The 22,406-nt window shown below is 41.1% G+C and overlaps 2 protein-coding genes and 1 long non-coding RNA gene across 7 annotated transcripts in view; 2 read left to right on the forward strand and 1 right to left on the reverse strand.

Annotated features, from left to right (window-relative positions):
• The window catches only part of Ankrd13a (ankyrin repeat domain 13A), a 36,507-nt gene extending 29,277 nt beyond the window's left edge, over positions 1-7,230 (forward strand). For all 4 annotated transcript variants that reach the window (XM_048785021.1, XM_048785022.1, XM_015500294.2 and 1 more), the window contains exons 12-15: positions 169-273; positions 2,730-2,890; positions 4,432-4,499; positions 5,174-7,230. In XM_048785021.1, coding sequence (XP_048640978.1) covers positions 169-273; positions 2,730-2,890; positions 4,432-4,499; positions 5,174-5,369 — 530 coding nt within the window. In that variant the 3' untranslated portion in view covers positions 5,370-7,230. The remainder of the gene's footprint in view (positions 1-168; positions 274-2,729; positions 2,891-4,431; positions 4,500-5,173) is intronic.
• Positions 7,231-10,331: 3,101 nt separating this feature from the next.
• CUNH12orf76 (chromosome unknown C12orf76 homolog) lies at positions 10,332-14,604 on the reverse strand. The gene is made up of 2 exons (XM_048785023.1): positions 14,370-14,604; positions 10,332-11,615 (listed from the first exon to the last, which is right to left on the reverse strand). Exons 1-2 carry the CDS (start codon positions 14,587-14,589, stop codon positions 11,530-11,532), a joined length of 306 nt encoding a protein of 101 aa, XP_048640980.1. The 5' UTR covers positions 14,590-14,604; the 3' UTR covers positions 10,332-11,529.
• LOC125611119 overlaps positions 14,592-22,406 on the forward strand; it is a 39,407-nt gene continuing 31,592 nt past the window's right edge. For both annotated transcript variants that reach the window (XR_007341253.1, XR_007341254.1), the window contains exon 1: positions 14,592-14,792. This is a non-coding gene — a long non-coding RNA (uncharacterized LOC125611119). The remainder of the gene's footprint in view (positions 14,793-22,406) is intronic.

The raw sequence follows: 22,406 nt of genomic DNA on the forward strand, positions 1-22,406 counted from the left end.
TGCTTAACTCTGAATCTACTGTTTTCCCTGTATGTTGTTAGGAGGTTTCAGTGAAATCATAATGGTAAGAAGTGCTTGGCATAGTACCAGTTAGTAAGGACACAGTAAGGGAATACTTTCAGTATTCTTCTCAAGAAGTTTATTTATAAGAATTTTTACTTTTTATAGAAATTCCCTTGTTTCACGTCTTAAATGCACGGATTACTTTTGGAAATGTTAATGGCTGCAGCACTGCTGAAGAAACGCAAAATGAAGGGACCCAGGCTGATTCAGGTAAGAAAGCAAAGTTGTTTTGTGATTAAAAGAAGTTCATATATTAGTCATTAAATTAATTATTCAGTTTGAAATGGGGGTATCTTGTGAAGTAGATCTCTGTTGGATAAGAAAAATTAGATTTAGTTTAAATTAAATGAAAAAATGACTTGTAGAATATGTATGACCCCACTCGTATTAAAAAGACAGTATATTCTTAAAAATCAGCTTTATTAAGAGTGATGTTGTACAGTCTAATGCTCCCATTTAAAGTGGATTTGAATGAATGTGTACTGGACACCACCACAATCAAGACAGAGAGCATTCCTAGGTGTCTCCATTATTTATTTCCTCATGTTCCTTTGCGTCAATCCAACTCATATTTGGGATACTATTATAAATGGATCTGTTTTATTATTTTGTTCAGTTATATTATATAGAAATTGATTTTTAAATTTTGACCTGTTATCATGTAACATTACTGAATTTACTTGAATTCTGGTAGTTTTTTTTTGTAGATTTCTTAGAATTTCTTATGTACATGATCATTTTGTCTGTGAATAAATACAGTTATAATTCTTCCCTGCCATTCTTTAAGCCGTTTATTTCTTTTTCTTGCCTTGTCAGACTGGCTAGGACATCCAGTACAGTGTTGAATAAGAGTGGTAAGAATGGACATCCTTGCCTCGTCCCTGACTTTAGTGGAGCAAGGGCTGTTTCATTATTAAGTATATTAGTTGTAGGTTTCTTTGTAGATGTTCTTGAGTAGGTTAAGGAGATTCTCCATTTGTATCCTTAGTTTGTTGAGAGTTGTTTTTGTTCTGTTGTGGTTTTGAGGTATTGGGGATCAAGCTCATTGTTGAGGGTTTTTACCATTGTTAACTGATTTTTATTAAATGCTTTTTCTCCAACTATTGAGGTGGTCATATGGTTTTTCTCCTTTTAGTCTACCAGTCTGATGAAGCATTTTAGTGTACATAACTTAAAATTTGAAATTAAAAAAGTTGTGGAGTGAACAATAATATACAATTTTATACTCCCATGTGGCAGTAAAGTTGGGTAATATGAGGTTGTGCAGCAAAGGAACATTCATTTACTTTTGGCAGGAAGTGTAAATTGTAATACTTTCTTGAAAAAAACAACACCTGGCATTAATTAGTAAATTAAGATGTGACACTCTATGATCTAACAATTTTTAGGTATCTACCCCCAGATAAACTCATTCATATGGGCATCTGGAGACGCCCAGTAATGGCCAACAGAATTGCTTACAATAGTGAAAATCTGAAAACTACATAGATGTCATGAGATCACAGAATGTGCTAATTGTGTTATATAATACAACAGAATAAAATACAGTAGTGAAAATAAAAATTTATAGCCAAGTGTAGCAAAACTTAAAAACATAGTGTTGAATGAAAAATAAAACCAGTTTGAATAATTCTATATGATTCCATTTAAGTCAAGTTGAAAACGGGTTAAACAAACCACTCAGATTTTGCACATATAGTAAAATTCCATAGAAGAGCAAGGTAGTGAAAACTGCAGTTGGAGGAAGGGGATATTAAGGGATGTACACTTGGGATATGCATGGGCAGTATTCCATGTCTTAGGCTAGGGAAGGAGACACAGGCATTTGTTTTATGGTTGTCATTTTTAAGTGTTTAGATAGTTCATATACTCCCTTTTTTATATGTTTACCATATTTCCTATTTTAAAAGGAAAAACACATTAGTGTGACTCCCTGTATAAAGACACATAAACACTCCCATGTAGACATATATATAGCGCAGTCCTCAAAGGACACACAAGGAATCCCTTGTTACCTCTGGAGTTTGGAAATAGAATTAAGGAGAGAAATCTTCACTTTTCATTCTGTAGTCTTCTATTTTTTTTTTTTTAAATTTTTTGGTACTTGGGATTGATCCCAGAGGCGCTTTCCCACTGAGCTAACATCTCTAGCCCTTTTTATTTTTTATTTTGAGACAGGGTCTTGCTAAGTTACTGATGCTGGCCTCAAACTTGCAACCCCCCCGCCTCAGCCTCCTGAGTCCCTGGGATCACAGGCATATGCTACTGTGCTGTATTTTATTTTTTATAACTGCATTAATTTGTTTGCTAAAATCAAGGCAAAAGAAAAAGGTGCATTATGATATTTTTTATTGTCATAATTTTTTTCTCAAAATCTTTTACATAATAGCAAACCTTGATTATTCAACTTTGATCCTTTCATTCTTTTATTTAATTAAAAAAAAATTTTTTTTTTTAAGTTGGCATGGTGGTGAGTGCCTATAGTCCCAGATACTTGGAAGGCTGAGGCCAGAGCACTGCTCTGAGTCCAGCAGTTTGTGGCCAGCCTGAGCAACATAGTGAGACCCTGTCTCCAAAACAAAACAAACTCCCTACCCGCCTCGAATTTTGACTGGAAAGTTGTTATAATTAACTTGGACGCTGGATGGTTGCCTTTTGTGTTTCAGCTTCCCAGGTCACCAATTTTGAGGTTGATCAGTCTGTGTTTGAAATTCCCGAATCTTATCACATTCAAGACAATGGCAGAAATGTGCATTTGCAGGATGAAGATTATGAGATAATGCAGTTTGCCATCCAGCAGAGCCTCTTGGAGTCCAGCAGGAGCCCGGTGCGTTTGCAGGATAAATGACAGGGCTTTGGAAGTGTTACCCTCAGGTTTCAGCTATCACCAGAGACTTAGTCTAAATAGCAAGTCTGGTGCATCGGGTATATCCAGAGATCATTCAATGTTCTACAAACCAGGTCTTTTACAAAAGCTCGTCATGTTCGAGACCATCTACGTAATCCCAGTCAGCATCACTCACAAGGTGCCTTCAGACAGGCTTTCCTTTTTCTGTTGTGTTCACCCGGGTAACTAATGATTATGTACATTTCAGGGTGTGCTTTATAATTTTCTAGTATTGAAGCGGTAATTTCAGGGTAACTTACACTATTGTCTTTTTCCTGAGATACTATTTGTCAGTAGACTTAGATGAAGGTAGTAATGGGCTTTTAATCCCCACCTCCTCCCCAAGAAAGAACAACATGGGGTGGTGGTTCCCCAGTAAGTAGGTGATGAAAATGGCTCTTAATTCTGAAGTATGCAAATTTTTTGACTCATGAGAGGCGTCATCCCCTTAAACTCTCTGCTTCTCTAGCAAAAAGTGGAGCTAGGAACAGGAGTGACCTGGGTAAGAATAGTGGCCTTATGTCCTGTTGGTGGTGTCTGCAGACTTCACCTGCCCGGGACAGTCTGAGCCTCAGCTCCTCCCCCATCATTGGCTCCTTCTGTCCTTTCCCTTCTCTGGTTCTCTGCTCTACTCTGCTGGGTCTGGTCTGCTTTTTCCACCTTCTGATGGAATCCCTGGGCTCCTGCTGTCCGTTGGTTTGGTTGCTGCTTTTTTCTTTCCTCCCAGTGTTCTCTCAGCAGGTATTTGCAGAGTGTGCTGGGAATTCTTTGGTGAGGCGGCCCTGTCCCATCCTCCTGGGGCTGCTAAGCTTGGAGAGTAGTACCCACATTTTAGCACCTCTACTTATTGAGTTTATCAAGTCTTAAGCTTGAGTAATCCGAGTCCCCTCCTTCACATTCCCTGCTACCACCATAGACCAATTCACAGACCCTTCAGTTTTCTGAGGCTGCTGGATTGAAGGCCAGATCCCAGAGCAGGCATGTTTCCCTTGGGAGGCTCCCTGGTAGATCTCGGCCCCAAATCTCAGTGCCAGCCCAGCACACTCTTCCTTCCGTCCCTTCTGTAAGTAGGATTAGCTTTTCCAAACCCAGTATCTATGGAAACTTTATTGACCTAAGTTTTGAAAAGGGGAGTAGCCAAAGTTCAGTATGACAAATATTGAATTATGTCTTCTGCCCTAAAAACCTGCTTTGGTCATTTAAATGTTGCCCAAGTTTAGCTGTTTTCATTAGATTGATTTTTGTGTAAAGTATGGTGGTAGTTGTTCATCAGGGTAGCACTGCATGGTGGTACGGTTGTGACCTGACATTTGGTGTCATTGTTGAGGTAACCCAAGTCCTTGTCAGTATTTCACACCAGACTACCAATAATAGGCATGTAAATATTTAAAATTTTGTTTCTTGCTGCTTTGGTTTCCTTATCAGTGTGGTAACTATTCCTTCTAAGAGGTATTCATGTCAATCATGTTTGATTTTGCTAGGAACTTTCTGGACCAGCTTCGAATGGAGGAATCAGCCCAACACAGAGCTATGAGGCCCAGTACGAGAGGTAATTGACATGAGTCTTAATGATGTGGCTCTTGTCAAACCAAAGTTGACAAAGGCACTTAATAACGCAGGCAGACGCATGGCCCAGCCCCTAGCAGGAGAGACAATGTGTAAGCTCTGCTGCTTCCTCTTTGGCAGTTAGTCATTAAACCAGCTCTGAACCCTTGACAGTGCCTTTCCAGGAAGGGGTGGTAATGCCGACTGGTTCCCAGGTCTGTGCCATTGGCAAAAAAGATCAAGGAAATGTTTTCTGATTGGTTTGATCCTCTATGAATGTCTGATCACAGGGGAAGTTTCTCTAGTGGGAAGTTTATACAGTGTTAAAGATCACCACACTTGGAGTAAGAGCTACAGAGATGATTAGAATCACTTTTTAAGGGAAAAACTGATTCATTTTCTTATACTTTAAGGATGTATGAGAAACTGTTATGGAGAACCTGGGTTTTGCCTCACAACAGACTCAAATTTAATTTGCAGCCCCATCACTTAGTAGCTGGATAAGCTTAGGCAGTCTTCTTTGAGTACTGGGTTTCTCATCCATGTTCAGCACTGGCACACCTCAGGTTAAGATGGCGTTGTGCACACAAAACACAGCATGAACCTGGGAAGCAGTTACAAAATGCAGCTGTCACCATGACCTTAGTAATAAGCATCTCTCTTCTTTTTCCAACACAGAGCTATCCAGGAGAGCCTCCTCACCAGCACAGAAGGCCTGTGCGCAGATGCCCTGAGAGACACGAGCCGGTTCGACAGCGACTTGCAGCTGGCCATGGAGCTCTCTGCCAAAGAGCTGGAGGAACAGGAGCTCCGTCTCCAGGAGGAGGAGGCTGAGCTCCAGCAAGTCTTACAACTGTCACTCACTGAGAAGTAGACCTTGCTGCCCGCGGGCTGCACAAAGCAGAGGCTCTGGGCTGCACATTAGTGCTGTGTCAACTGAGGCCTCAGGGCTGAGGACCTACACTTCTGCAGATGACAGCTGCCCCTTCTTTACACAGAAGTGCAGGACCAGGGACTACCAGGCCCATCCAGGACATTCCCCAGAGTGGAGAAGAGTGGGGGATTGGCAGGCCCCATCTCCAGGCTAAGGGGAGAAGAACATTGTCACTTTCCATTAGTTGTATGGCTTGCAGGTCACATTTTTACTACCAGCTTTAGACAAAAACCCAATCCCTGCAGGTCTGTAGATACATTTTTATCAAGGAGTGATAACAAAACAAGTTATTGCAGAGTCAGGGTGCTTTTATATACGAGAGCAGCAGCAGCAGCAGCAGCCTCTGTAGAGTGGTTTATGAGAATCTGAGACCTTCTTTACTGTTCACCAAAGAAATGGGTTGTGCGGATCTATTCTTTATTTTTACCTTTATATATAGGGTTTTTAGAACATTGTCATTATTCCTCCTCCATCTCCACCTTATTCCATTCCTTCCACCCCCAGCTAAAGTTAAAGAGGAGATATGTACAGGATCTATTTTAGATTATGGTTAACTATTTGCATCAAATTAAGATATACAGATGACCACGGATGTTGCCTTAGCCTTAAAAATCACTAATAGTTTGAAACCACCTCACTCCATGTATTGAGGGATCTGATTTGAATTTGTAAAGGCAGCTCCTTTGGGAGCAGGATCCTCCAGGCTAAATCAAAGGCAGCTAATCCTGTCCCTGAAGGAGCTGCTAGAGGAAGCCATGGCTCGTTCTTGAACTGGGGGAGCTGGCCACAGTATCAGAACAGCAGAGAACTAAACCAGGGTGACTTCTGCACCTCGTCTGGTAAGAATTTCCAGAAAGACACTTAGGAAAAACGGGCCACATGTCACCCAAAGGATAGGGATGGATTTGAAATTAGAAAGGGAGTTAATGTAGAGCTCAAATGGTTCTTCACTCAAAAGGGAAAAAGGGATTCCATGTTGCTTTTTAGAGTTCAAATCAACATCTTTCTGGATGAATATATTTTTTAACAGAATCTTTTTATTATTTTTAAAAGATATAAAAAAAATGACTACTCCCATCAGTAGCAATACAAGGTTATACATTTTAACCAGATTTTCTCAGGCCTTTTTTGGATACTTTTAGTAGTTAACTATTTTGTCTAACCCTCCTGTAAATACCCATCGCATAACAGACAGACCCCTGGGGAATACAGCTGAGGGCACCTCTCCCTCTGGCCCATGTATTTATTCCCACAGGCTGCACTGAAATAACCTGGTAAACAATATCCTCCTCTGTTCCACATCTATTTCCTGTTGCGCTTCTTTCAGGATAGGAAGAGAAACATACTACCGTTCCAGTTAATGTCTGTATCCTACAGTTAGTGTTGCCAGTAGAAGGTTTCTACACACAAAGAATTGTGCTTTTAATTCCATATTGCCATCTGCCTTTTTGTCACGGTCTGACCAAAATTCCTTCTCTGCACAGGAGGCCAGTACAGGCAACATCACTTTTGTTTCATATGCAGCTTGGCGTTTTGTTTACTTGGCATTTACTGTGAGCGAAGACACTTTTTGGGAATGGCTCTAGTTAGGCCACGTCATTTACTCACTAAGGTGAATCATAGGCAATTTCTGTGTTTGCATTCCATTGCTCTGCTTCCCAAAGTCTTTTGACTTTCTCCCTAGGAAGTCACTTAAAAAGGGACTGAGCAACATGTCAACCTGTCAAAGCGTTTTTCCTATGTGTTCTCTTAAAATGCAAATAAAGACTGCTTCTGTAGAGGGTGCTCATCCAGTATCCTATTCAGTCTGAGTCTTGTCTCTTTTTTAAAACATTTTTTTTTTTAAGTTATAGATGGACACAATATCTTCATTGTGTTTGTTTATTTTTATGTGGTGCTGAGGATCAAACCCAGTACCATACATGTGCGAAGCAAGCACTCTGCCACTGAGCCACAACCCCAGCCCTGAGTCTTGTCTCTTTTTTTTTTTTGCATTTTCTTCTCGTCACTGGAACAAGTTGCTCGGTTGTATACCATGACAAGGTGGCACACTTCTGTCAGCCTTCCTACTAACTCACACAGACCACATGTGCCACACAAATTGTTCCAGATGAAAAGGAAAAGCATCCACATTGGATTGCTCAGCCAGCCCTACAGCAGTGTCCCCAGGCGCACTGGCTCTGGAGGAGGACAGGAGGGCCCGCTGAACACTCCTTCCCTGGTGTGCTTTGGGAGGCTATTTTTACACATTCAGATGATACTTAGGGCTTCCAGACTCATCTTACACTTAATACGTTTTACTAAATCACAAAAGGTAGTTTATAGCCAGTAAAAATTGTTTGGGTTCTGGAAATGAGGCTTTGATATTTCTGGGAGGATGTGAAAAAGCTGCTTTGCTTTTGTGGGAAAGTAGATACCAATTCACTGAGCCATGAGAGCACTGTGAAGAAAAGAAAATGATTCTCCTTAGGTCAAGTGGATGGATGATTTAACAATAGTTGATAGAAGGATGATCAGATGATGTAACAATAGTTTTCTTTTTCTTTTTTTTTTTAACTCTAGGTTCATTCAAGTTTGAATGGCCCAATATCAGCAGAAACTTTAACTAAGCAACTTTTAAGTTTCTAAGACTTTCTGTTCCGTAAAGAAGCCTGTCACACTGCACATGATGTGAGGTGTCAAAGAAATAGAAAAGTCTGTTCTCAATATCGAAAGGAAACGTAAATTTTCCAGCCTCCTGCTGACCACAGATGGCATTAAAAAAGATGGGCTATGAAAATTACAAGTGACTGGTGATGGGACTCAAAGTCCAACCTTGACCTATGTCTAGAAATAGGTAGGTGTGGGTTAAGATTAACGTCCAGTTGAGAAAAGTATAATACACGAATGGTACCCAAGAGTCTTCAGACCTCAATCGGCACTGAGAGCCTTCTGAATCTCAACTTTAAGAAGTTTATTTAGTGTTTGCTAACATGTTCTTATTGGTGCAGGTTAAACACGTGTTCATCTGGCTACACAGGTAGTATTCTGAGAATGGTTTAGTTATGTGGTCTAGGGTTGACAAGCATACCTTCAGAGATGAAGACTAGGGAAGTAATCTGTTTGAAAGTACTAGTTGGCTAGTCTTGACTGCATAAAAGTTTTGGGGATAATTTTCTCCCCCCAGAATTCCCTCTACAAAAGGCCTCTTTCTGCAAAGATTATTTTGTTGAATTGATACAGATGATGAAACTGGAACATAAATGTAGACTGGGTCTTGGATTTGTGTGTAGAATATCATTATTGCACAGTTGTTTCAGAAAACTGGAACAGATGAGTGGTAATTCTAAGTGAAAAGTAAGTCACAAGATTTAACTGTTTGACAAGTTTTTACTGTTTCATTTTAAAATTCTAAAAATGGCAATGAACATCATAGCAGTATTTGAAGATGTTCTTCCAGATGAGATGGTAATGGTTATGTATTCCTAGGACTGGACTCTTGTAAATGCCAGTCTCTGTATCCCACCCCCTTCTTCCTCAGTCAGTAACCTAGGACTTCTATGGGATGGTCCAGCTGTGGTGATTCTTCCTCCATTTGTATTATTTTTCACATCATTGGATTTTTACAATAATTAAGAGAGTGTGTATATCACCACTTTACAGATTAGAAAGTTGAGGCTCTAGAGAGGTTAAGTCTGTTTATAATTGGAGATGGGACAAGAATCCAAGCCTTACCTGGATCCAGCCTGAGAGTTGATTATGGCCTAGTTTCCTTTTTTTTCTTTAAAATTATTATATTTACTGAAACACAGTCTCAAATGCATAAAGTAGGCATTAATTGGTTAATCAAAGGAAATTTTTAAAAAATGGACTTCCATTTTGTGATACTTTAAAATCTTTCTTGGTGATTGATAGATTAAGTAGATGAAATGAATTAAAAAACCCACTAAGATAAGGGCTGGGGTTGTGGCTCGGGGAGAGCACTCACCTAGCATGTGTGAGACCCTGGGTTTTTGACTTTTATGCAGTCAAGACTAGCCATCTAGTACTTTCAAATAGATTACTTCCCTAGTCTTCATCTCTGAAGGTATGCTTGTCAACCCTAGACCACATAACTAAACCATTCTCAGAATACTACCTGTGTAGCCAGATGAACACGTGTTTAACCTGCACCAATAAGAAAATGTTAGCAAACACTAAATAAACTTCTTAAAGTTGAGATTCAGAAGCCTTTCAGTGCTGATTGAGGTCTGAGGACTCTTGGGTACTATTCGTGTATTATACTTTTCTCAACTGGACGTCAATCTTAACCCATGCCTGCCTATTTCTAGACATAGGTCAAGGTTGGACTTTGAATTTCCATCACATACTGCACCACATAAAAATAATAAATAAATAAACATTGAGGGAAAAAACCCACTAAGATAAAATAAAGCAAAAGGCTGTAAATAAACTTGACCTAACAGATACAGAATATTAGAATTAATTTTCCTAAGGTCACCACGGAGATCAGAAACCTAAATCAATTTTTTTCCAAGAAATTAGCAGTATCCAGATCACAGTTTCTAACCACAAAGTCATAAAGTTTGAATTTTAAATCCTTGGTAAAACGCATACATTTGAACATTAAAAATACCTTCTAAGTACCTGTATAGTCAGTCAAAGTAGAAATCAAAATCAAAAAGGTGAGAACTGTTAAATCTTGATCCTGAAGTACATGGTTCAGTTTTTTAAAATTAGTACCTTTGTCTAGTGGCAATAAGTTGTTTCACATGAATTTAAAATTCCACTTCATAGTGCTTCCTTAAGAAATCAGGTTCACACATACATACCCACACCCACACCCACACCCACACCCACCCACACACATCCCTACCTGCACTTTAACACTTGGGAAGTAATTACTAAGAGTAAAACAGCACATAGGGTTTGGCTTTCATTTTAATTGACAGTTTGCTCAAAAGTACAGAACGAAGAACATCTCAGTGGCTCAATGTTACAAGGTTAAACAAAGTCCTTAGGTCACATTGTTACAGTATGCCTCATCAGTTATTTCACATTAAGTGCAGGTTGTTGAGAAAAGAAAATATCAGTGCTGTGCTAAATAAAGCACAAGATAAGCATTTCAACTTCATAACAAAATTAAATCTAGCATCTTTAAAATAAATACTAATAACCAGTCTATAAGTGTGGAAGTATCATTTCAATAGGGGTAAAAAATCCAGTTTACCAGCAGTGCAAACTAACTAATCTCAGCATTTTCAAAACTGAGATTGAATTTATGTAAACACACAGCAGCCCACAGTGGAAATGTACTTCTTGGTTGAGCCCCCCCATACCCAGGGCTGAACAGGGTTCCTGCTGAGTCTCGGTTCCCCATCTGAAAAGCTAACACAAGTTTTAGGGCTGGAAAGACTTAAGTACTAAACAAAGGGATCACTGTGTCTGAACAGGATGGAGTTCTTTTCCTGAGGGGCCACCTAAACACTTCCAGTTCAATCCCAGAGCTTTCTATGCCAAGGGTGCATACAGTAATAGGCCTACCTGATGCAACCCTGACTTCATTGGGGGACATCCACATACAGACTTGGATGCAGGTAGAGAGTCACAGGCTCAAGTTCCCTACAGTGGACACTGCTTTGCAACCAGGGCATTCTAAGTCAACTCAGTATAATGAAAATTGTGATTCTTAATCTGCTGTGAGCAGATGGCTCTAGTGCAGGCAGTGTCTCTACAGGTTAAGCCTTCCTCTTACTACTATTTCAAGCATTAATGGTAGTCCTTTCCAGTGTGGTTCTTATGGGTACAGGGTTACCATGTTTTCTTTCTTGTGAATACTCCATCTTTGCCCTGAACCTTGGAGCATCAGGTCTTTTACAAGTACAGTCAGACATAAAAAGAAACATCAAGAAGCAGCTCAGCAGCCAAATTACTTGCATTAGGATGTTAGGGGAAAAAAAAATCACTAGTAGATTTTTTTTCTAAACCATTTAGCTTTTAACAAATGACCAAAGGTCATTTCCAAATAGAAAAGTTCTGATTCCAACTTCTCCATTGGCCCATGTGCAACACAACTTATCCTGTTCCCAAAAGCTTGTGGCGGAACTCGCTTGCTTGGCTGTTATCGACGCCGAATGGGCTTGTAGACACAAAATGCCATAAGGATGACGGTCACCAGCAGGATGCTGAAAATGGTTCCCATCAACACTGCAAAGAGAAAATATGTTACTCCTAAGGGCACACAGATTCTGCAATTCATGCATTTGTTGACTATGATTTTTCAAATGCCACTTACTGCCAGGCACTGTGCCAGGAGGAGGGGAGAGAGCTGTGAATAAACCCTTGTGCAGTGAGACATAAGTAAAAGCCTTTCACATACCTTGATAAGCTGTGAAGAAAACAGTGCTGTGATGGTGATGGGATGGCGGGCAACAGCAGGTAGGGTGGAGGAGGAAGCTCAAAGGTGATACACAAGCTGAGCCCCTGATAACAGGAAGGAGCAGCTGTGTGCAGCTCTGCAGGGAGAGCATTGCCCTCCCAAGGATCAGAAAAGGGCCAGAAGAAAAGGAGACAAATATGAAGGAGTAAAGAGAGAAAGGAAAGAGGCCAGACAGGAAGGCTGAAGCCAGTTTATGTAGGGCCCTGGAGCCCATGAAGAAAATAAGGACTTCCCCGCAAAAATTTAAAGAGGAGCTTCAGGAGGACTGAAGGCAAAGGGAGACATGCTTGGATTTTGCTGGGGAAAAGATCCCTCTTGCTGCTGTGTGGAGAACCATCTGACTACAGACAGGTAACAGGTGCAGGGAGCCCAACTATGTCTGGAAAGCCACTAGTAAGACCTGGAAATTCGGTAAACAATAAAATATTTCAGTCTCTTAATATTGTCTTGACCAGGATCTTCTCACCAAAGAAGCAATTAACCAACTGCACAAACCTATTATGTTTTTGAGAATAAAGTTCACAACTAAAATTTTCAAGGTGCTCAGGTGAGAAGTGGGATCTACAACTATTTACTCAAGTTGAGCTTTGCTGGTACAGGATGATAAGGACCAGTGCTTTAAAATATTAACCAGTCACCTGCCAGAAGGTTTACTCAACAGCAGTAGTGATGTGCAACCGTGTTTCCATAACAGAGATCTTAGGAAGCATTCAAAATGCTGTTACCATTAATAAGCAAGTATATTTATATGTGCTTGTAAGTAAGTGGGCCCAACTCAAATTCCAGCTGGGGCCTAACCATGGTTGTTTTCCAATCAAGTTACTGTTCCTCTGGAAAACCAACATTTCACCAGTTTTCTTCGAAACAGTAATTTCAGAGTATTTCCCCCAGTGCCCCATCATCATCCACACTTAACCCAATTATTGCATGGGAAGGTCATCTTTTTAGGTGAGTGAGGGAGAGCAGAAGGGTAGAAGAGATGACAAAGACAGTGTGCCATAACTCCAAAAGGTTACAAGTAACTTTAATGTCTTTATTAAACAAAATCTACATCTTATGTGAGCTAAATATCATATCTCAAATAGCCCTTGTTTCCTAAACACCTGCCCCAATTTTCAAAAGTCTTGAATTCCAAGTTCCTAAAATTCCGATTGTAATTAGATTCAAAACCGTCTTATTCTGCTTAAGCCATTTTCTTGAATTTAGAAGGGATCTAAAAAATTTAAACTCCCAAAGCAGAAATTCTGAGGATTGGAATGGGGGATGGAAATCTACTTAAAATAAATTAAAAACAGCTTAAAAGCATGTGTTATGAGGTATACAATGTCCATTGGGACAGCTACCAATCCATCTGGGGCTTGATTGATTCTCCTGCTCACCACCTCTCTCTGCACTTTCCATGTAATATCAGTTATCTGACTGGCAGGTCCAGACAGAACCTATTAGACTATTTCACTCCATTTTTATGGTCAGTTCCCATAAGGGAGCATGATTTTCTGCATCCATCAAATGGGACAAATGACACCCACTTAAAAAGTTTGAGGGCCAAATAAAAAAGTGCTCAACAAACTGCTGGACATATAATAAGCACTGTTACTATTGTCAAGATCAGCAACATGGCACAGGTTTGGGTTTCCATGTATGTTTACAAGCTACATAAGCTTACACAAGTCATCCAACCTCCGTGTCTGTTTCCTTGTCTGTAAAATTAGGTAAAAATACCCACTGCACAGGATTGTCTAGGGCCATGTTTCTGGTACTACCAATGGTAAAGGACTAGTTTTTATGCTTTATGGCCCAGACCTGCAGCTCCCTTCACCTGCGAAGCGTTCCAGGTTAGAGATACCTAAAACTGTTCTCCACTTGCTGGGATGTTACAACATCACGGTGTTAAATTCTGAAACACTCAATTTCTGCAGTCATCTCTTTGAAGATAACCTAGATTGCAGACCACCCTCCGAGGAGTGCTGATCTACAGCACTGGTCTCAGCGCTGGGGATGTTCACCCAGAGGTCACTGGTAACCACTGGAAACATTTTGATGATCTAAACAGGGTGGGCTATTGGCATCTACAGGGTAAAGGGTGGGGGTATTGCTAACCAACCTACAGTGTTCAGGGTAGCTCCCTCCACCTGAGAAAGAATCTTTTGATCCAACATGTCAGTAGTGTCCAGGGTAAGAAATCCTGACAACGTGTGGAAGCGACTTCGCAGGGTGCTCAGGTGTTTAGGGCGCGCCTCATTGCCTAGCCCTCGCAACCACACAGGAGGGGGCCCAGGCTGAGATGCAGGCTGTTGTCGATTCCGGTTCATTTAGGCACAACCAGCACATTCCGGGAAAATAACAAGTTACCGGGCCTTGTGCTGAGCATCAGGCCTTCGGAGACAGGGTCTCGAGGCTCCTGAGAGTCCCCACCTGCCCCGGGGCCCTCACACATCTCCCACCCTGTGTGGCAGGTTCCTGCGGACCGAAGCTGCAGAAGCGGAAGTGCGACCCACCGCCTGTCGCCCGCGGCTGCTCACCTAGGTTCTGTCCGCGCAGCACCGCATACGGCCGGCTCCGCTCCGACGGCTCCACTGGGCTTGGGGCCTTCGCCTGCCCCAGCAAGAGGCTGCACAGGCCCAGACCCAGCCACAGCCACACCGAACGCACCATCTTCCGCGGCACTAGTGGTAAAGAGGCCACTTCCGCCGTAAGTCCCGCCCTTGCCTCCAGCCGCTGCCCGCTTTCCGCAGCCTGCATCCGCCCGGTGCGTGTCGTTGCTAGGGTGACAGTACCTCCCCGCTAATGTTCCGAACCTGCAAGGGTTCCCTATGGATTAACGTTCCTCCCAGGCAAATTTTCCGCACGGATCAATCTGCCGTTCCGGGCATCATTCCACTGTCTTTACCGATCCTCCGGGACCCACGTCGCCCCGTGCGTTGGGCTGCAAGAGGCATCATTCGGTAGGAGTCTCTTAGGTCCATTCTGGACCTATGGAAGTGTGTGTGTGTGTGTGTGTGAGTGTGTGTGTGTACCAATCCATGCCTTTTCTTACAAAATCTCCACCAGACCTGAAAAATAGTGTTCCCATTTTACAGATACCACTTGAGGGAGTCCTTAGCTAACTCTGCAACCCTCCCTCTGCCTCAGAATGCACACTCCTACCCTCGTTCTTTCATCCCCAGTGTCCTTAAACTCACCACCATTTACCTTTTACACTTGATGTACATTTTGTGATATTCCTGCCGTCCGCTCTAGAATGTAAAGTCCAGGAGGCAGTGGTTTTGTTCTTGCTCACTGCTCTATGGCAGAGAGAAGAGTAGCACAGGATGTGCAATGGATGTTTGCTGAACAAGCGAGGACACTGCGCTTAAAGTGTTTTGCCCCAAGGCTACATATTGTAAGCGGCAGCGCTAGAACTTGACCCTGTTATTATACATTCTCAAACTGGAGGCTTTTCCAGTTCACCCACTGTCTCATGTCATTGTTCAGGTTTGACTTGTGGTAGGATTAGTACTATCTACCTCACAAAACACAAGGCATGCAAAAGAGATAATGGAAAGCATTCTGCCAACTCTAACTAGTTATACCCAAATGCATGAGATCTCACAGGTCTTCATTTATATATTTATTTTAAAATTGGATTGGGAATGTAGCTCAGTGGTAGAGCATTTGCCTAGCATGCAACAGGGCCCTGGGTTTAATCCCTAGTACCGAAAAGAAAAATTAAGCGCTTACCACTTGTGTGTCCTGATGTAACTTTTAGTCTAGTTAGGAAGGCAGATCATCAAGGATCACAAAGAGAATTATATGATTCAAAATAGCAATGGATGCTATAAAGAGAAATAATAACAACAGGGTACTGAATTTACACATCAGGGAGGCAATTCCCATCAGGCTGGTGGAATAGCTTTGTGAGATCTGGTCCTGGGAACTGTGGAATGTAGGGCACTAAAAGAACCTCCATCTGAGAGGAGGATAGAGAATGGTTCTCTTTAGACAAGTTTAGGACCCTCTTTAACTTCTTTGGGATGTTTCCTGGCAGGTCAGTTATTTCATGCTGGGTTCTAATGTATTTAAAAGTAGAAGCAAGTTGTGGAATGGAGTAACACCTAAGCATTAGTAGTTAAGTGAGCACAGTGCTCACCTCTCTGAGCCTCAGTGCCTGTATGTGGAAAATGAGGATAAGAGAATTGATCTCTGTTAGAGGACTGAATTAAGAAAATGCTTGTAGTTGACATCACACAGTGTAAGTGGCTTACATGTTAGCTATCATTTTTGTTTGTTTGTTTGGGGAAATATGCCTTAGAAAACTGGGTTTGGAATGGACCCTAGAAGTCATGTAGTCAAATAGTTTGTGTCTTATTGAGATGCCTCGATTTCTATTCTTTCTTGTGCTGCCCATCATTGAACTATTTCTCAAATTCCCTTCAATTAAAGGATGTGCAAAAGAGACATAGGAGGATAAGCAGTTGTTTAAAGAAAATGTGTTATATGGAATCACACTGCATGACCTTTCTGTTCTCACCTCAAAAATCTTGAGGCGGGAACAGAAAGGTCATGCAGTGTGATTTACTTACAGTGCTCTTTCTTGAGAACTGTACCCAGCAGGCCTCTGCCTGAAGCACTCCTTAGGGTGCCCATGCCTCAAACCTCAAAGCCCTGCAGTCACTCTGTCTAGTTTTCACCACTGTCTGCATTTTATTCTCTCATTTTTTTCTGTTGTCATTGTCTCCCTCTCTTACCTCTGAACCCCACAAAGGGAGAGACAACATCGGGTTCACTATTCTTTCCTCAGTGCCAGAGCAATGCCTACAACAGAGCATATCTTCAAATATGTATTGAGTGGATGTGAAGCAATAATGTTGAGGAAGTAAAAGAGAAACATGTTTGTCAAAAAGGGTTGAAGGAGGGGCTGTGGCTGTGGCTGTGGCACAGCAGTAGAGCACTCGCCTAGCACGTGCGAGGCCCTGAGTTCCATCCTCAGCACCACATAAAAATAGAGAAATAAATAAATAAAATAAAGATATTAAAAAATATAAGCATAATATATTTAAAAAAACAGCCTGTTTTCTCCACTTATGAACTTCACATATGTTTGCACACTGCCAACAGAGTGGACCACTCAGAATTAAATATAATAATCTTGGCTACAAAATTCTCACCGCTCTTGATCTTTTGATGCTTGGTTCATTATACCTTGCATTTTGGTGATTTCAGAACAATTCTTATCTCCCTAACTAGACAATAAATTCCCTCTATCAGGGTTGCAGGACATCCAGATTTGAATTTCAGATAAACAATAAATAATGTTTAGTAAAGGTACATCCCAAAGATTTGCATGGGGTAACATATTCTATATTTTTTATTTGCTCAATCTGGCGACCCTACCTTCAGAGCATAATCTGGAACTTATTCACCTCTCTACCCTTCTCTTCCCATGTTCAAGCTGGCATGTGTTTTACATACAGTAGGTGCTCAATAAACTCTTGTGCAATGAATAATTGCATGACTACAGACTGAGGGACTTATATTCAGGTTACAACATTTCAGGAGACATACTCCCATTATAGTTTTTTTTCTATAGAAACAAAAGAAAAAATGGAGAATCTGGTCATGTGGTAGCTTCCAATTAATTAATTAGTTAATGTTAAATAAATATATAAAACATTACATTTTCATTAGTTGTAAGCAAACAATTCAATGGCATCAAATACATGAAATACATTCACAACGCTGTGTGACTATCACCACAATCTAGACCTAAAACCTTTCATTATTGCCAAGAAAAATCGTCTATTAAACAATAACTCTTCCTCCTTACCCTCAATCTCTAGAAACTTCTTTTTCTGTGTCTATGAATTTGACTATTCTCAGTGCTTTGTATAAGTGGTATCATATATATTCATTCTTCTATGATTGGCGTATTTCACTAAGCATGTTTTCAAGGTCCATTCATGTTGTTGCATATGTAAAAGGTTCACTCCTTTTGTGGCTAAATATTATTCTGCTATGTGCACATACGTATCTTGTTTATCCATTCAACTACTAATGGGCCCTTGGGTGGTTTCCACCTTCCAGTTACTGTGAATGATGCTGCAGTGAGCGCTGGCATATAAATATCTGTTAGAGCCCCTGTCTTCAATTCTTTGAAATATATACCCAGGAGTGGAACTGCTGGTCATGTGGTAGTTCTATATCTCAACTTCTGTTTTCCACAGTGACTGTACCCCTTCACACTCCCTCTAGCAATGCATGTGTGTTCCAGTTTCTCCACATCCTTTGCCAGGACTTGTTTTTACTTTTTTCTTCTCAAGTTATAGCCATCCTATTGGGTATGGAATGGTATTTCTTTATGGATTTGATTTACTTCAGAGGTACCAATTTTTTTTTTTAATATTTATTTATTTTTTTTAGTTATCGGCAGACACAACATCTTTGTTGGTATGTGATGCTGAGGATCGAACCCGGGCCGCACGCATGCCAGACGAGCACGCTACCGCTTGAGCCACATCCCCAGCCCCCAGAGGTACCAATTTTAACTTAGGAAAGAAATGGTTTGTAACTGTGGCTTAGAAAAATAGTTTTTTTTTTGTTTTTTTTTTTAAATATTTATTTATTTTTTTTAGTTCTTGGCGGACACAACATCTTTGTTTGTATGTGGTGCTGAGGATCGAACACGGGCCGCACGCATGCCAGGCGAGCGCGCTACCGCTTGAGCCACATCCCCAGCCCAGAAAAATAGTTTTTTAAAAAATATTTTTTGTTGTAGATGGACATGCTACCTTTATTTATTAATTAATTTATTTTTTATGTGGTGCTGAGGATCAAACCCAGTGCCTCATGTATGCTAGGCAAGTGCTCTGCCACTGAGTTTCAGCCCCAGCCCATAGGAAAATACTTTTAGCAGATTTTTCAGTTATAAAGGCAAAGCCCAGAACACAGTCTGCAACAGAAAGTTAAAGACAGCTAAATTATTCCACATTTTTATTGTGTGTAATACTGATTTTTACCTGGTATCTAATAAGAGACATGTGGTGAGGGCCTTGAGAGAGGATGATATCAAAGATGGGAGAAGGCACTGGATTGGGAGGAAGCCAAATCCAGCATCAAGATATCAGGAGGCTCACAGGATGGACAGTCAGTGATACCTGGTATTTGGGTTTCTGTGGCTTCCTATGCTGTTATAATTCCAAATCCATCTTAACCCCAAAAGTTTGGTAAAAGGGGATTACGTACAACACCTTAGATTAAGAGTGCTTTAGGGAGTGAAAGGGGGGCATTGTGTCTGTATCTGGGGTGAGTCACCTTCAGAATGAACTTCAGCCTTAGGAAAGTTGAAGATACCACCAGGAGCCAGGAGAAGATACAGAAGGAGTACTGGGCAACAAGTGACCACCAGGAGAAAGCTCAGGGGTGCTAGAGAAAGCTCCAGACATCTCATCATCACCACAGAGCTGACGCTGTCAGGTTTTGGATGCCCGGGATCTGTTCCCTCTTCCTCCAGCTATAGCTGGTGACCAGTGGGAAAGCACCGCTTCCTCCTAGCCTATGGGGTCCTCATGCCTTTGCTCTGGGGGTGTGCACATGATCTGCACCTGGCCAACCTGCATTTTCCATCCCTCTGACTGCAGCATTGGTTCAGGACAGAACGTGTGACCAAAGTTGGACCCATGAGAGGTATCTCTAGGCCTTTTTCCACAGCTCTTGAGGATTTCTGCCTAAGTTGTTAAGGGCCATCTTTGCTACCCATTGAGCCAATACAGAAGCAAAGAGGTACAAGGGATCGGAAGATAACATGGTACGAAGTCTGATGACACCGAGCATCTAGCCTCACACTCTTGGGCCAGGCATTGAAGTCACATGAGCCAATCAATTTAGTTTTTGCTTTAGCTTATTAGTTGATTTGGGTGGCTCTGATTTTCACCCAAAAAGATCCTGACATGAGAGAGCTGTAAAAACTTGAGTTGAACCATCTCAGCAAAGGAAATTGCTGCTTCAACTATTGTCCTTTTGCTTTGGCTGAAGGAGGACGCGATCATCCTCGCTTTCAATCCCTCCTTCTCACGTCCTTAGTTTTCCATACTGCATTTAGGTATTCCTTGTACCACCATGCTGACATGAAGCAGAATTCCATACAGCGCTCGTGTCCTTTGTGTGAAAAGGCTCATGTCCATGGAGATGGCTGGTCAAGGGCAACGGTATTTGAAGAAATTACCCTGATTTCTGATGTTGCTGGGTGTTGAGTAGTTCCTTAGAGGATGCATCAGGTACTTGTCTTTATATTTTATGAATGTTAAAACCCTGGAAACAGAGTGTCAGAGGATGAGAAGAGACTGGCTTTTAAAGATGTTCTATATTTAAATTATAGCTGCAAGCTGTGTATTTTCACCTACATTAACAGCAGGGAAGCAGCTATACTTTTCTGAACCATTTGCCTCCTTAATTGGTAACTAAGATTGTCTTTTTCCATTTTTTTTCCCCTCAGAAAGAACCACATTTATGCTCTTTTGGTCTGTAACAGGGTCGAATTTAGTTACATCAACATCCTAATTTTAAAACCATCAGCTCAGCAACTTTTGTCCTTAGTCACTTGAGCACAGCTACTTGGAACACATCAAAAATTACCCTGATTTTTGCTCCTGCTGGGCATTCAGAATTTCCTTAGAGGATGTGTCAGGTACTGTCTTTGCTTCAAGATCATGATGAATAGAGTTGACTCCTTCACTGAATGAGTGACTAAAGGATACATTAAATCCCAGACTTGAGGAGTTAAATGAGACATTTGAAATGCATCAGGAATTGGCAAGCAAATGATCACCGGCTGGATTATGTGTCTTGAAGTTACAGTTTTTCTGTATCTATTCCAGGGTCTGGAAAGCTGCCAGACACCGTCAATTTCATTACTACATGCTTCAAATTTTCCTATTGGAAAGTATTTTCCTCTTTCTCTACCCTACACTGCCCTAAGCAAAATTTAGAACGAAGTGGTTATAAACATGGAATCCAGAGCCAAGATGTTAGAAAGTGAACTTACCCTGTTACTTTCTGACAAGGTGACTTGACTTCTCTGGGACTTGGTATTCTTTTCTTTAAAATGGATATAATCACAGATCCTGCTTGGGAAGGATGCTGTAAGGGATAAATGAGATGATACTCATGCCTGGTATAAATGTTGCCCCGCCAGAAACTCACTGTTGGGTTAACTATGCACATCCTCTGCTGAGAACCAGAGGTTTGGAGTAAGGTTATGCATCTGTGACAACGTCTGTTAGTTTATACATACTAACAGAGACTAAGGGTGTCTTCTGTTCTGTGTCAACAGTGCTGGGCTTCACACTCCTTTGAGTCTAAAAATTTGGTAAAGCCAATTGAAAGAGAGATACAGCTTACTGGAGTGGCCTGGACATGGCAGGAGGGAGGTCAGGGTTATGGTGTGGTTGTGGGGTTCACCTCTCTCTGTCTCACTCAGTCCTTTGGCTCAAGCACCAGGGTTCCTATTTCTCCTTCTGGGAAAAGGAGTCAGTTAGACCCAGTCGGGCTTTGAACCCTGGTTTGTCTTCTGTGACCTCAGACACAAATCTGGGTGCTAGGGGTTGAGTACTAGCTAGGGGTTGAGTACTAAGATCGGTAAGTCACTGCTGGTATTTACTCAAGCAACAGGCTCTCCAGTTACTGTCCTTTCAAATTTTGAATTCTTTCTCTACTCTAATATCAAGGCAATGATCAGTGGCAAACTAGTCCTCCTAATTAAAGTTTTGTCTTTTACCAACATCTTCTCCACCAGTAATTACCATTTTACTCTTATAAGTCTGATTTTTTTAGATTTCATTTATAAGTGAGATCATGTGGTGTTTTTCTATGCCTGCTCTATTGCACTGAAATAGGATCCTATTTAATTAATTAAAAAAACATTTATTTTTCAGTTGTTGTTGGACACAATACCTCTATTTTGTTTATTTATTTTTTACGTGGTGCTGAGGATGGAACCTAGGGCCCAGCATGTGCGAGGTGAGCGCTCTACTGCTGAGCCACAACCCCAGCCCCTAATTTATTTTTTTCCATCTTTTTTATTAGTGCATTACAATTGTACATAATGGTACAATTATTGGGGTTTGTTGTTACATAGTCACCATGCACACAATATAACAATATAATCTGGCCAATATCACTCCCCAGTATTCCCCCTTTCCCTCTCTTCCTCCTTCCTCCTGGTCCTTTCCCCCTACTCTACCGATCTCTCTTTAATTTTCATAAGATTGCTGTCTACCTTTCTTTTCCTTTTTTTCTCTCTGGCTTTCACATATGAGAGAAAATATAACCCTTGACTTTCTGAGTTTGGCTTATTTAATGTAACATAATGCTGTCAATTCCACCCATTTTTCTGCAAATGACGTAATTTCATTCTTCTTTATGGCCGAGTAAAACTCCTTTGTGTGTACATGTGTGTGTGTGTGTATATATATGTGCCTATATACATATGTGTGTATATATACATGTGCATATGTGTGTGTGTGTGTGTGTGTGTGTGTGTATATATATATATATATATATATATATGACATTTTCTTAATCCA

The sequence above is a fragment of the Marmota marmota genome, unplaced genomic scaffold (genome assembly GCF_001458135.2).
Source record: "Marmota marmota marmota unplaced genomic scaffold, marMar, whole genome shotgun sequence".
NCBI classification, from domain to species: Eukaryota; Metazoa; Chordata; class Mammalia; order Rodentia; family Sciuridae; genus Marmota; species Marmota marmota.

Excerpts from the sequence above, each read along its gene's own strand:
- CUNH12orf76 (XM_048785023.1), bottom strand. The coding sequence starts at position 14,589 with ATGCAGGCTGCGGAAAGCGGGCAGCGGCTGGAGGCAAGGGCGGGACTT. Across the intron at positions 11,616-14,369 it reads GCTGCGCGGACAGAACCTAG|TGTTGATGGGAACCATTTTC; the intron begins GTGAGCAGCCGC and ends TTCTCTTTGCAG.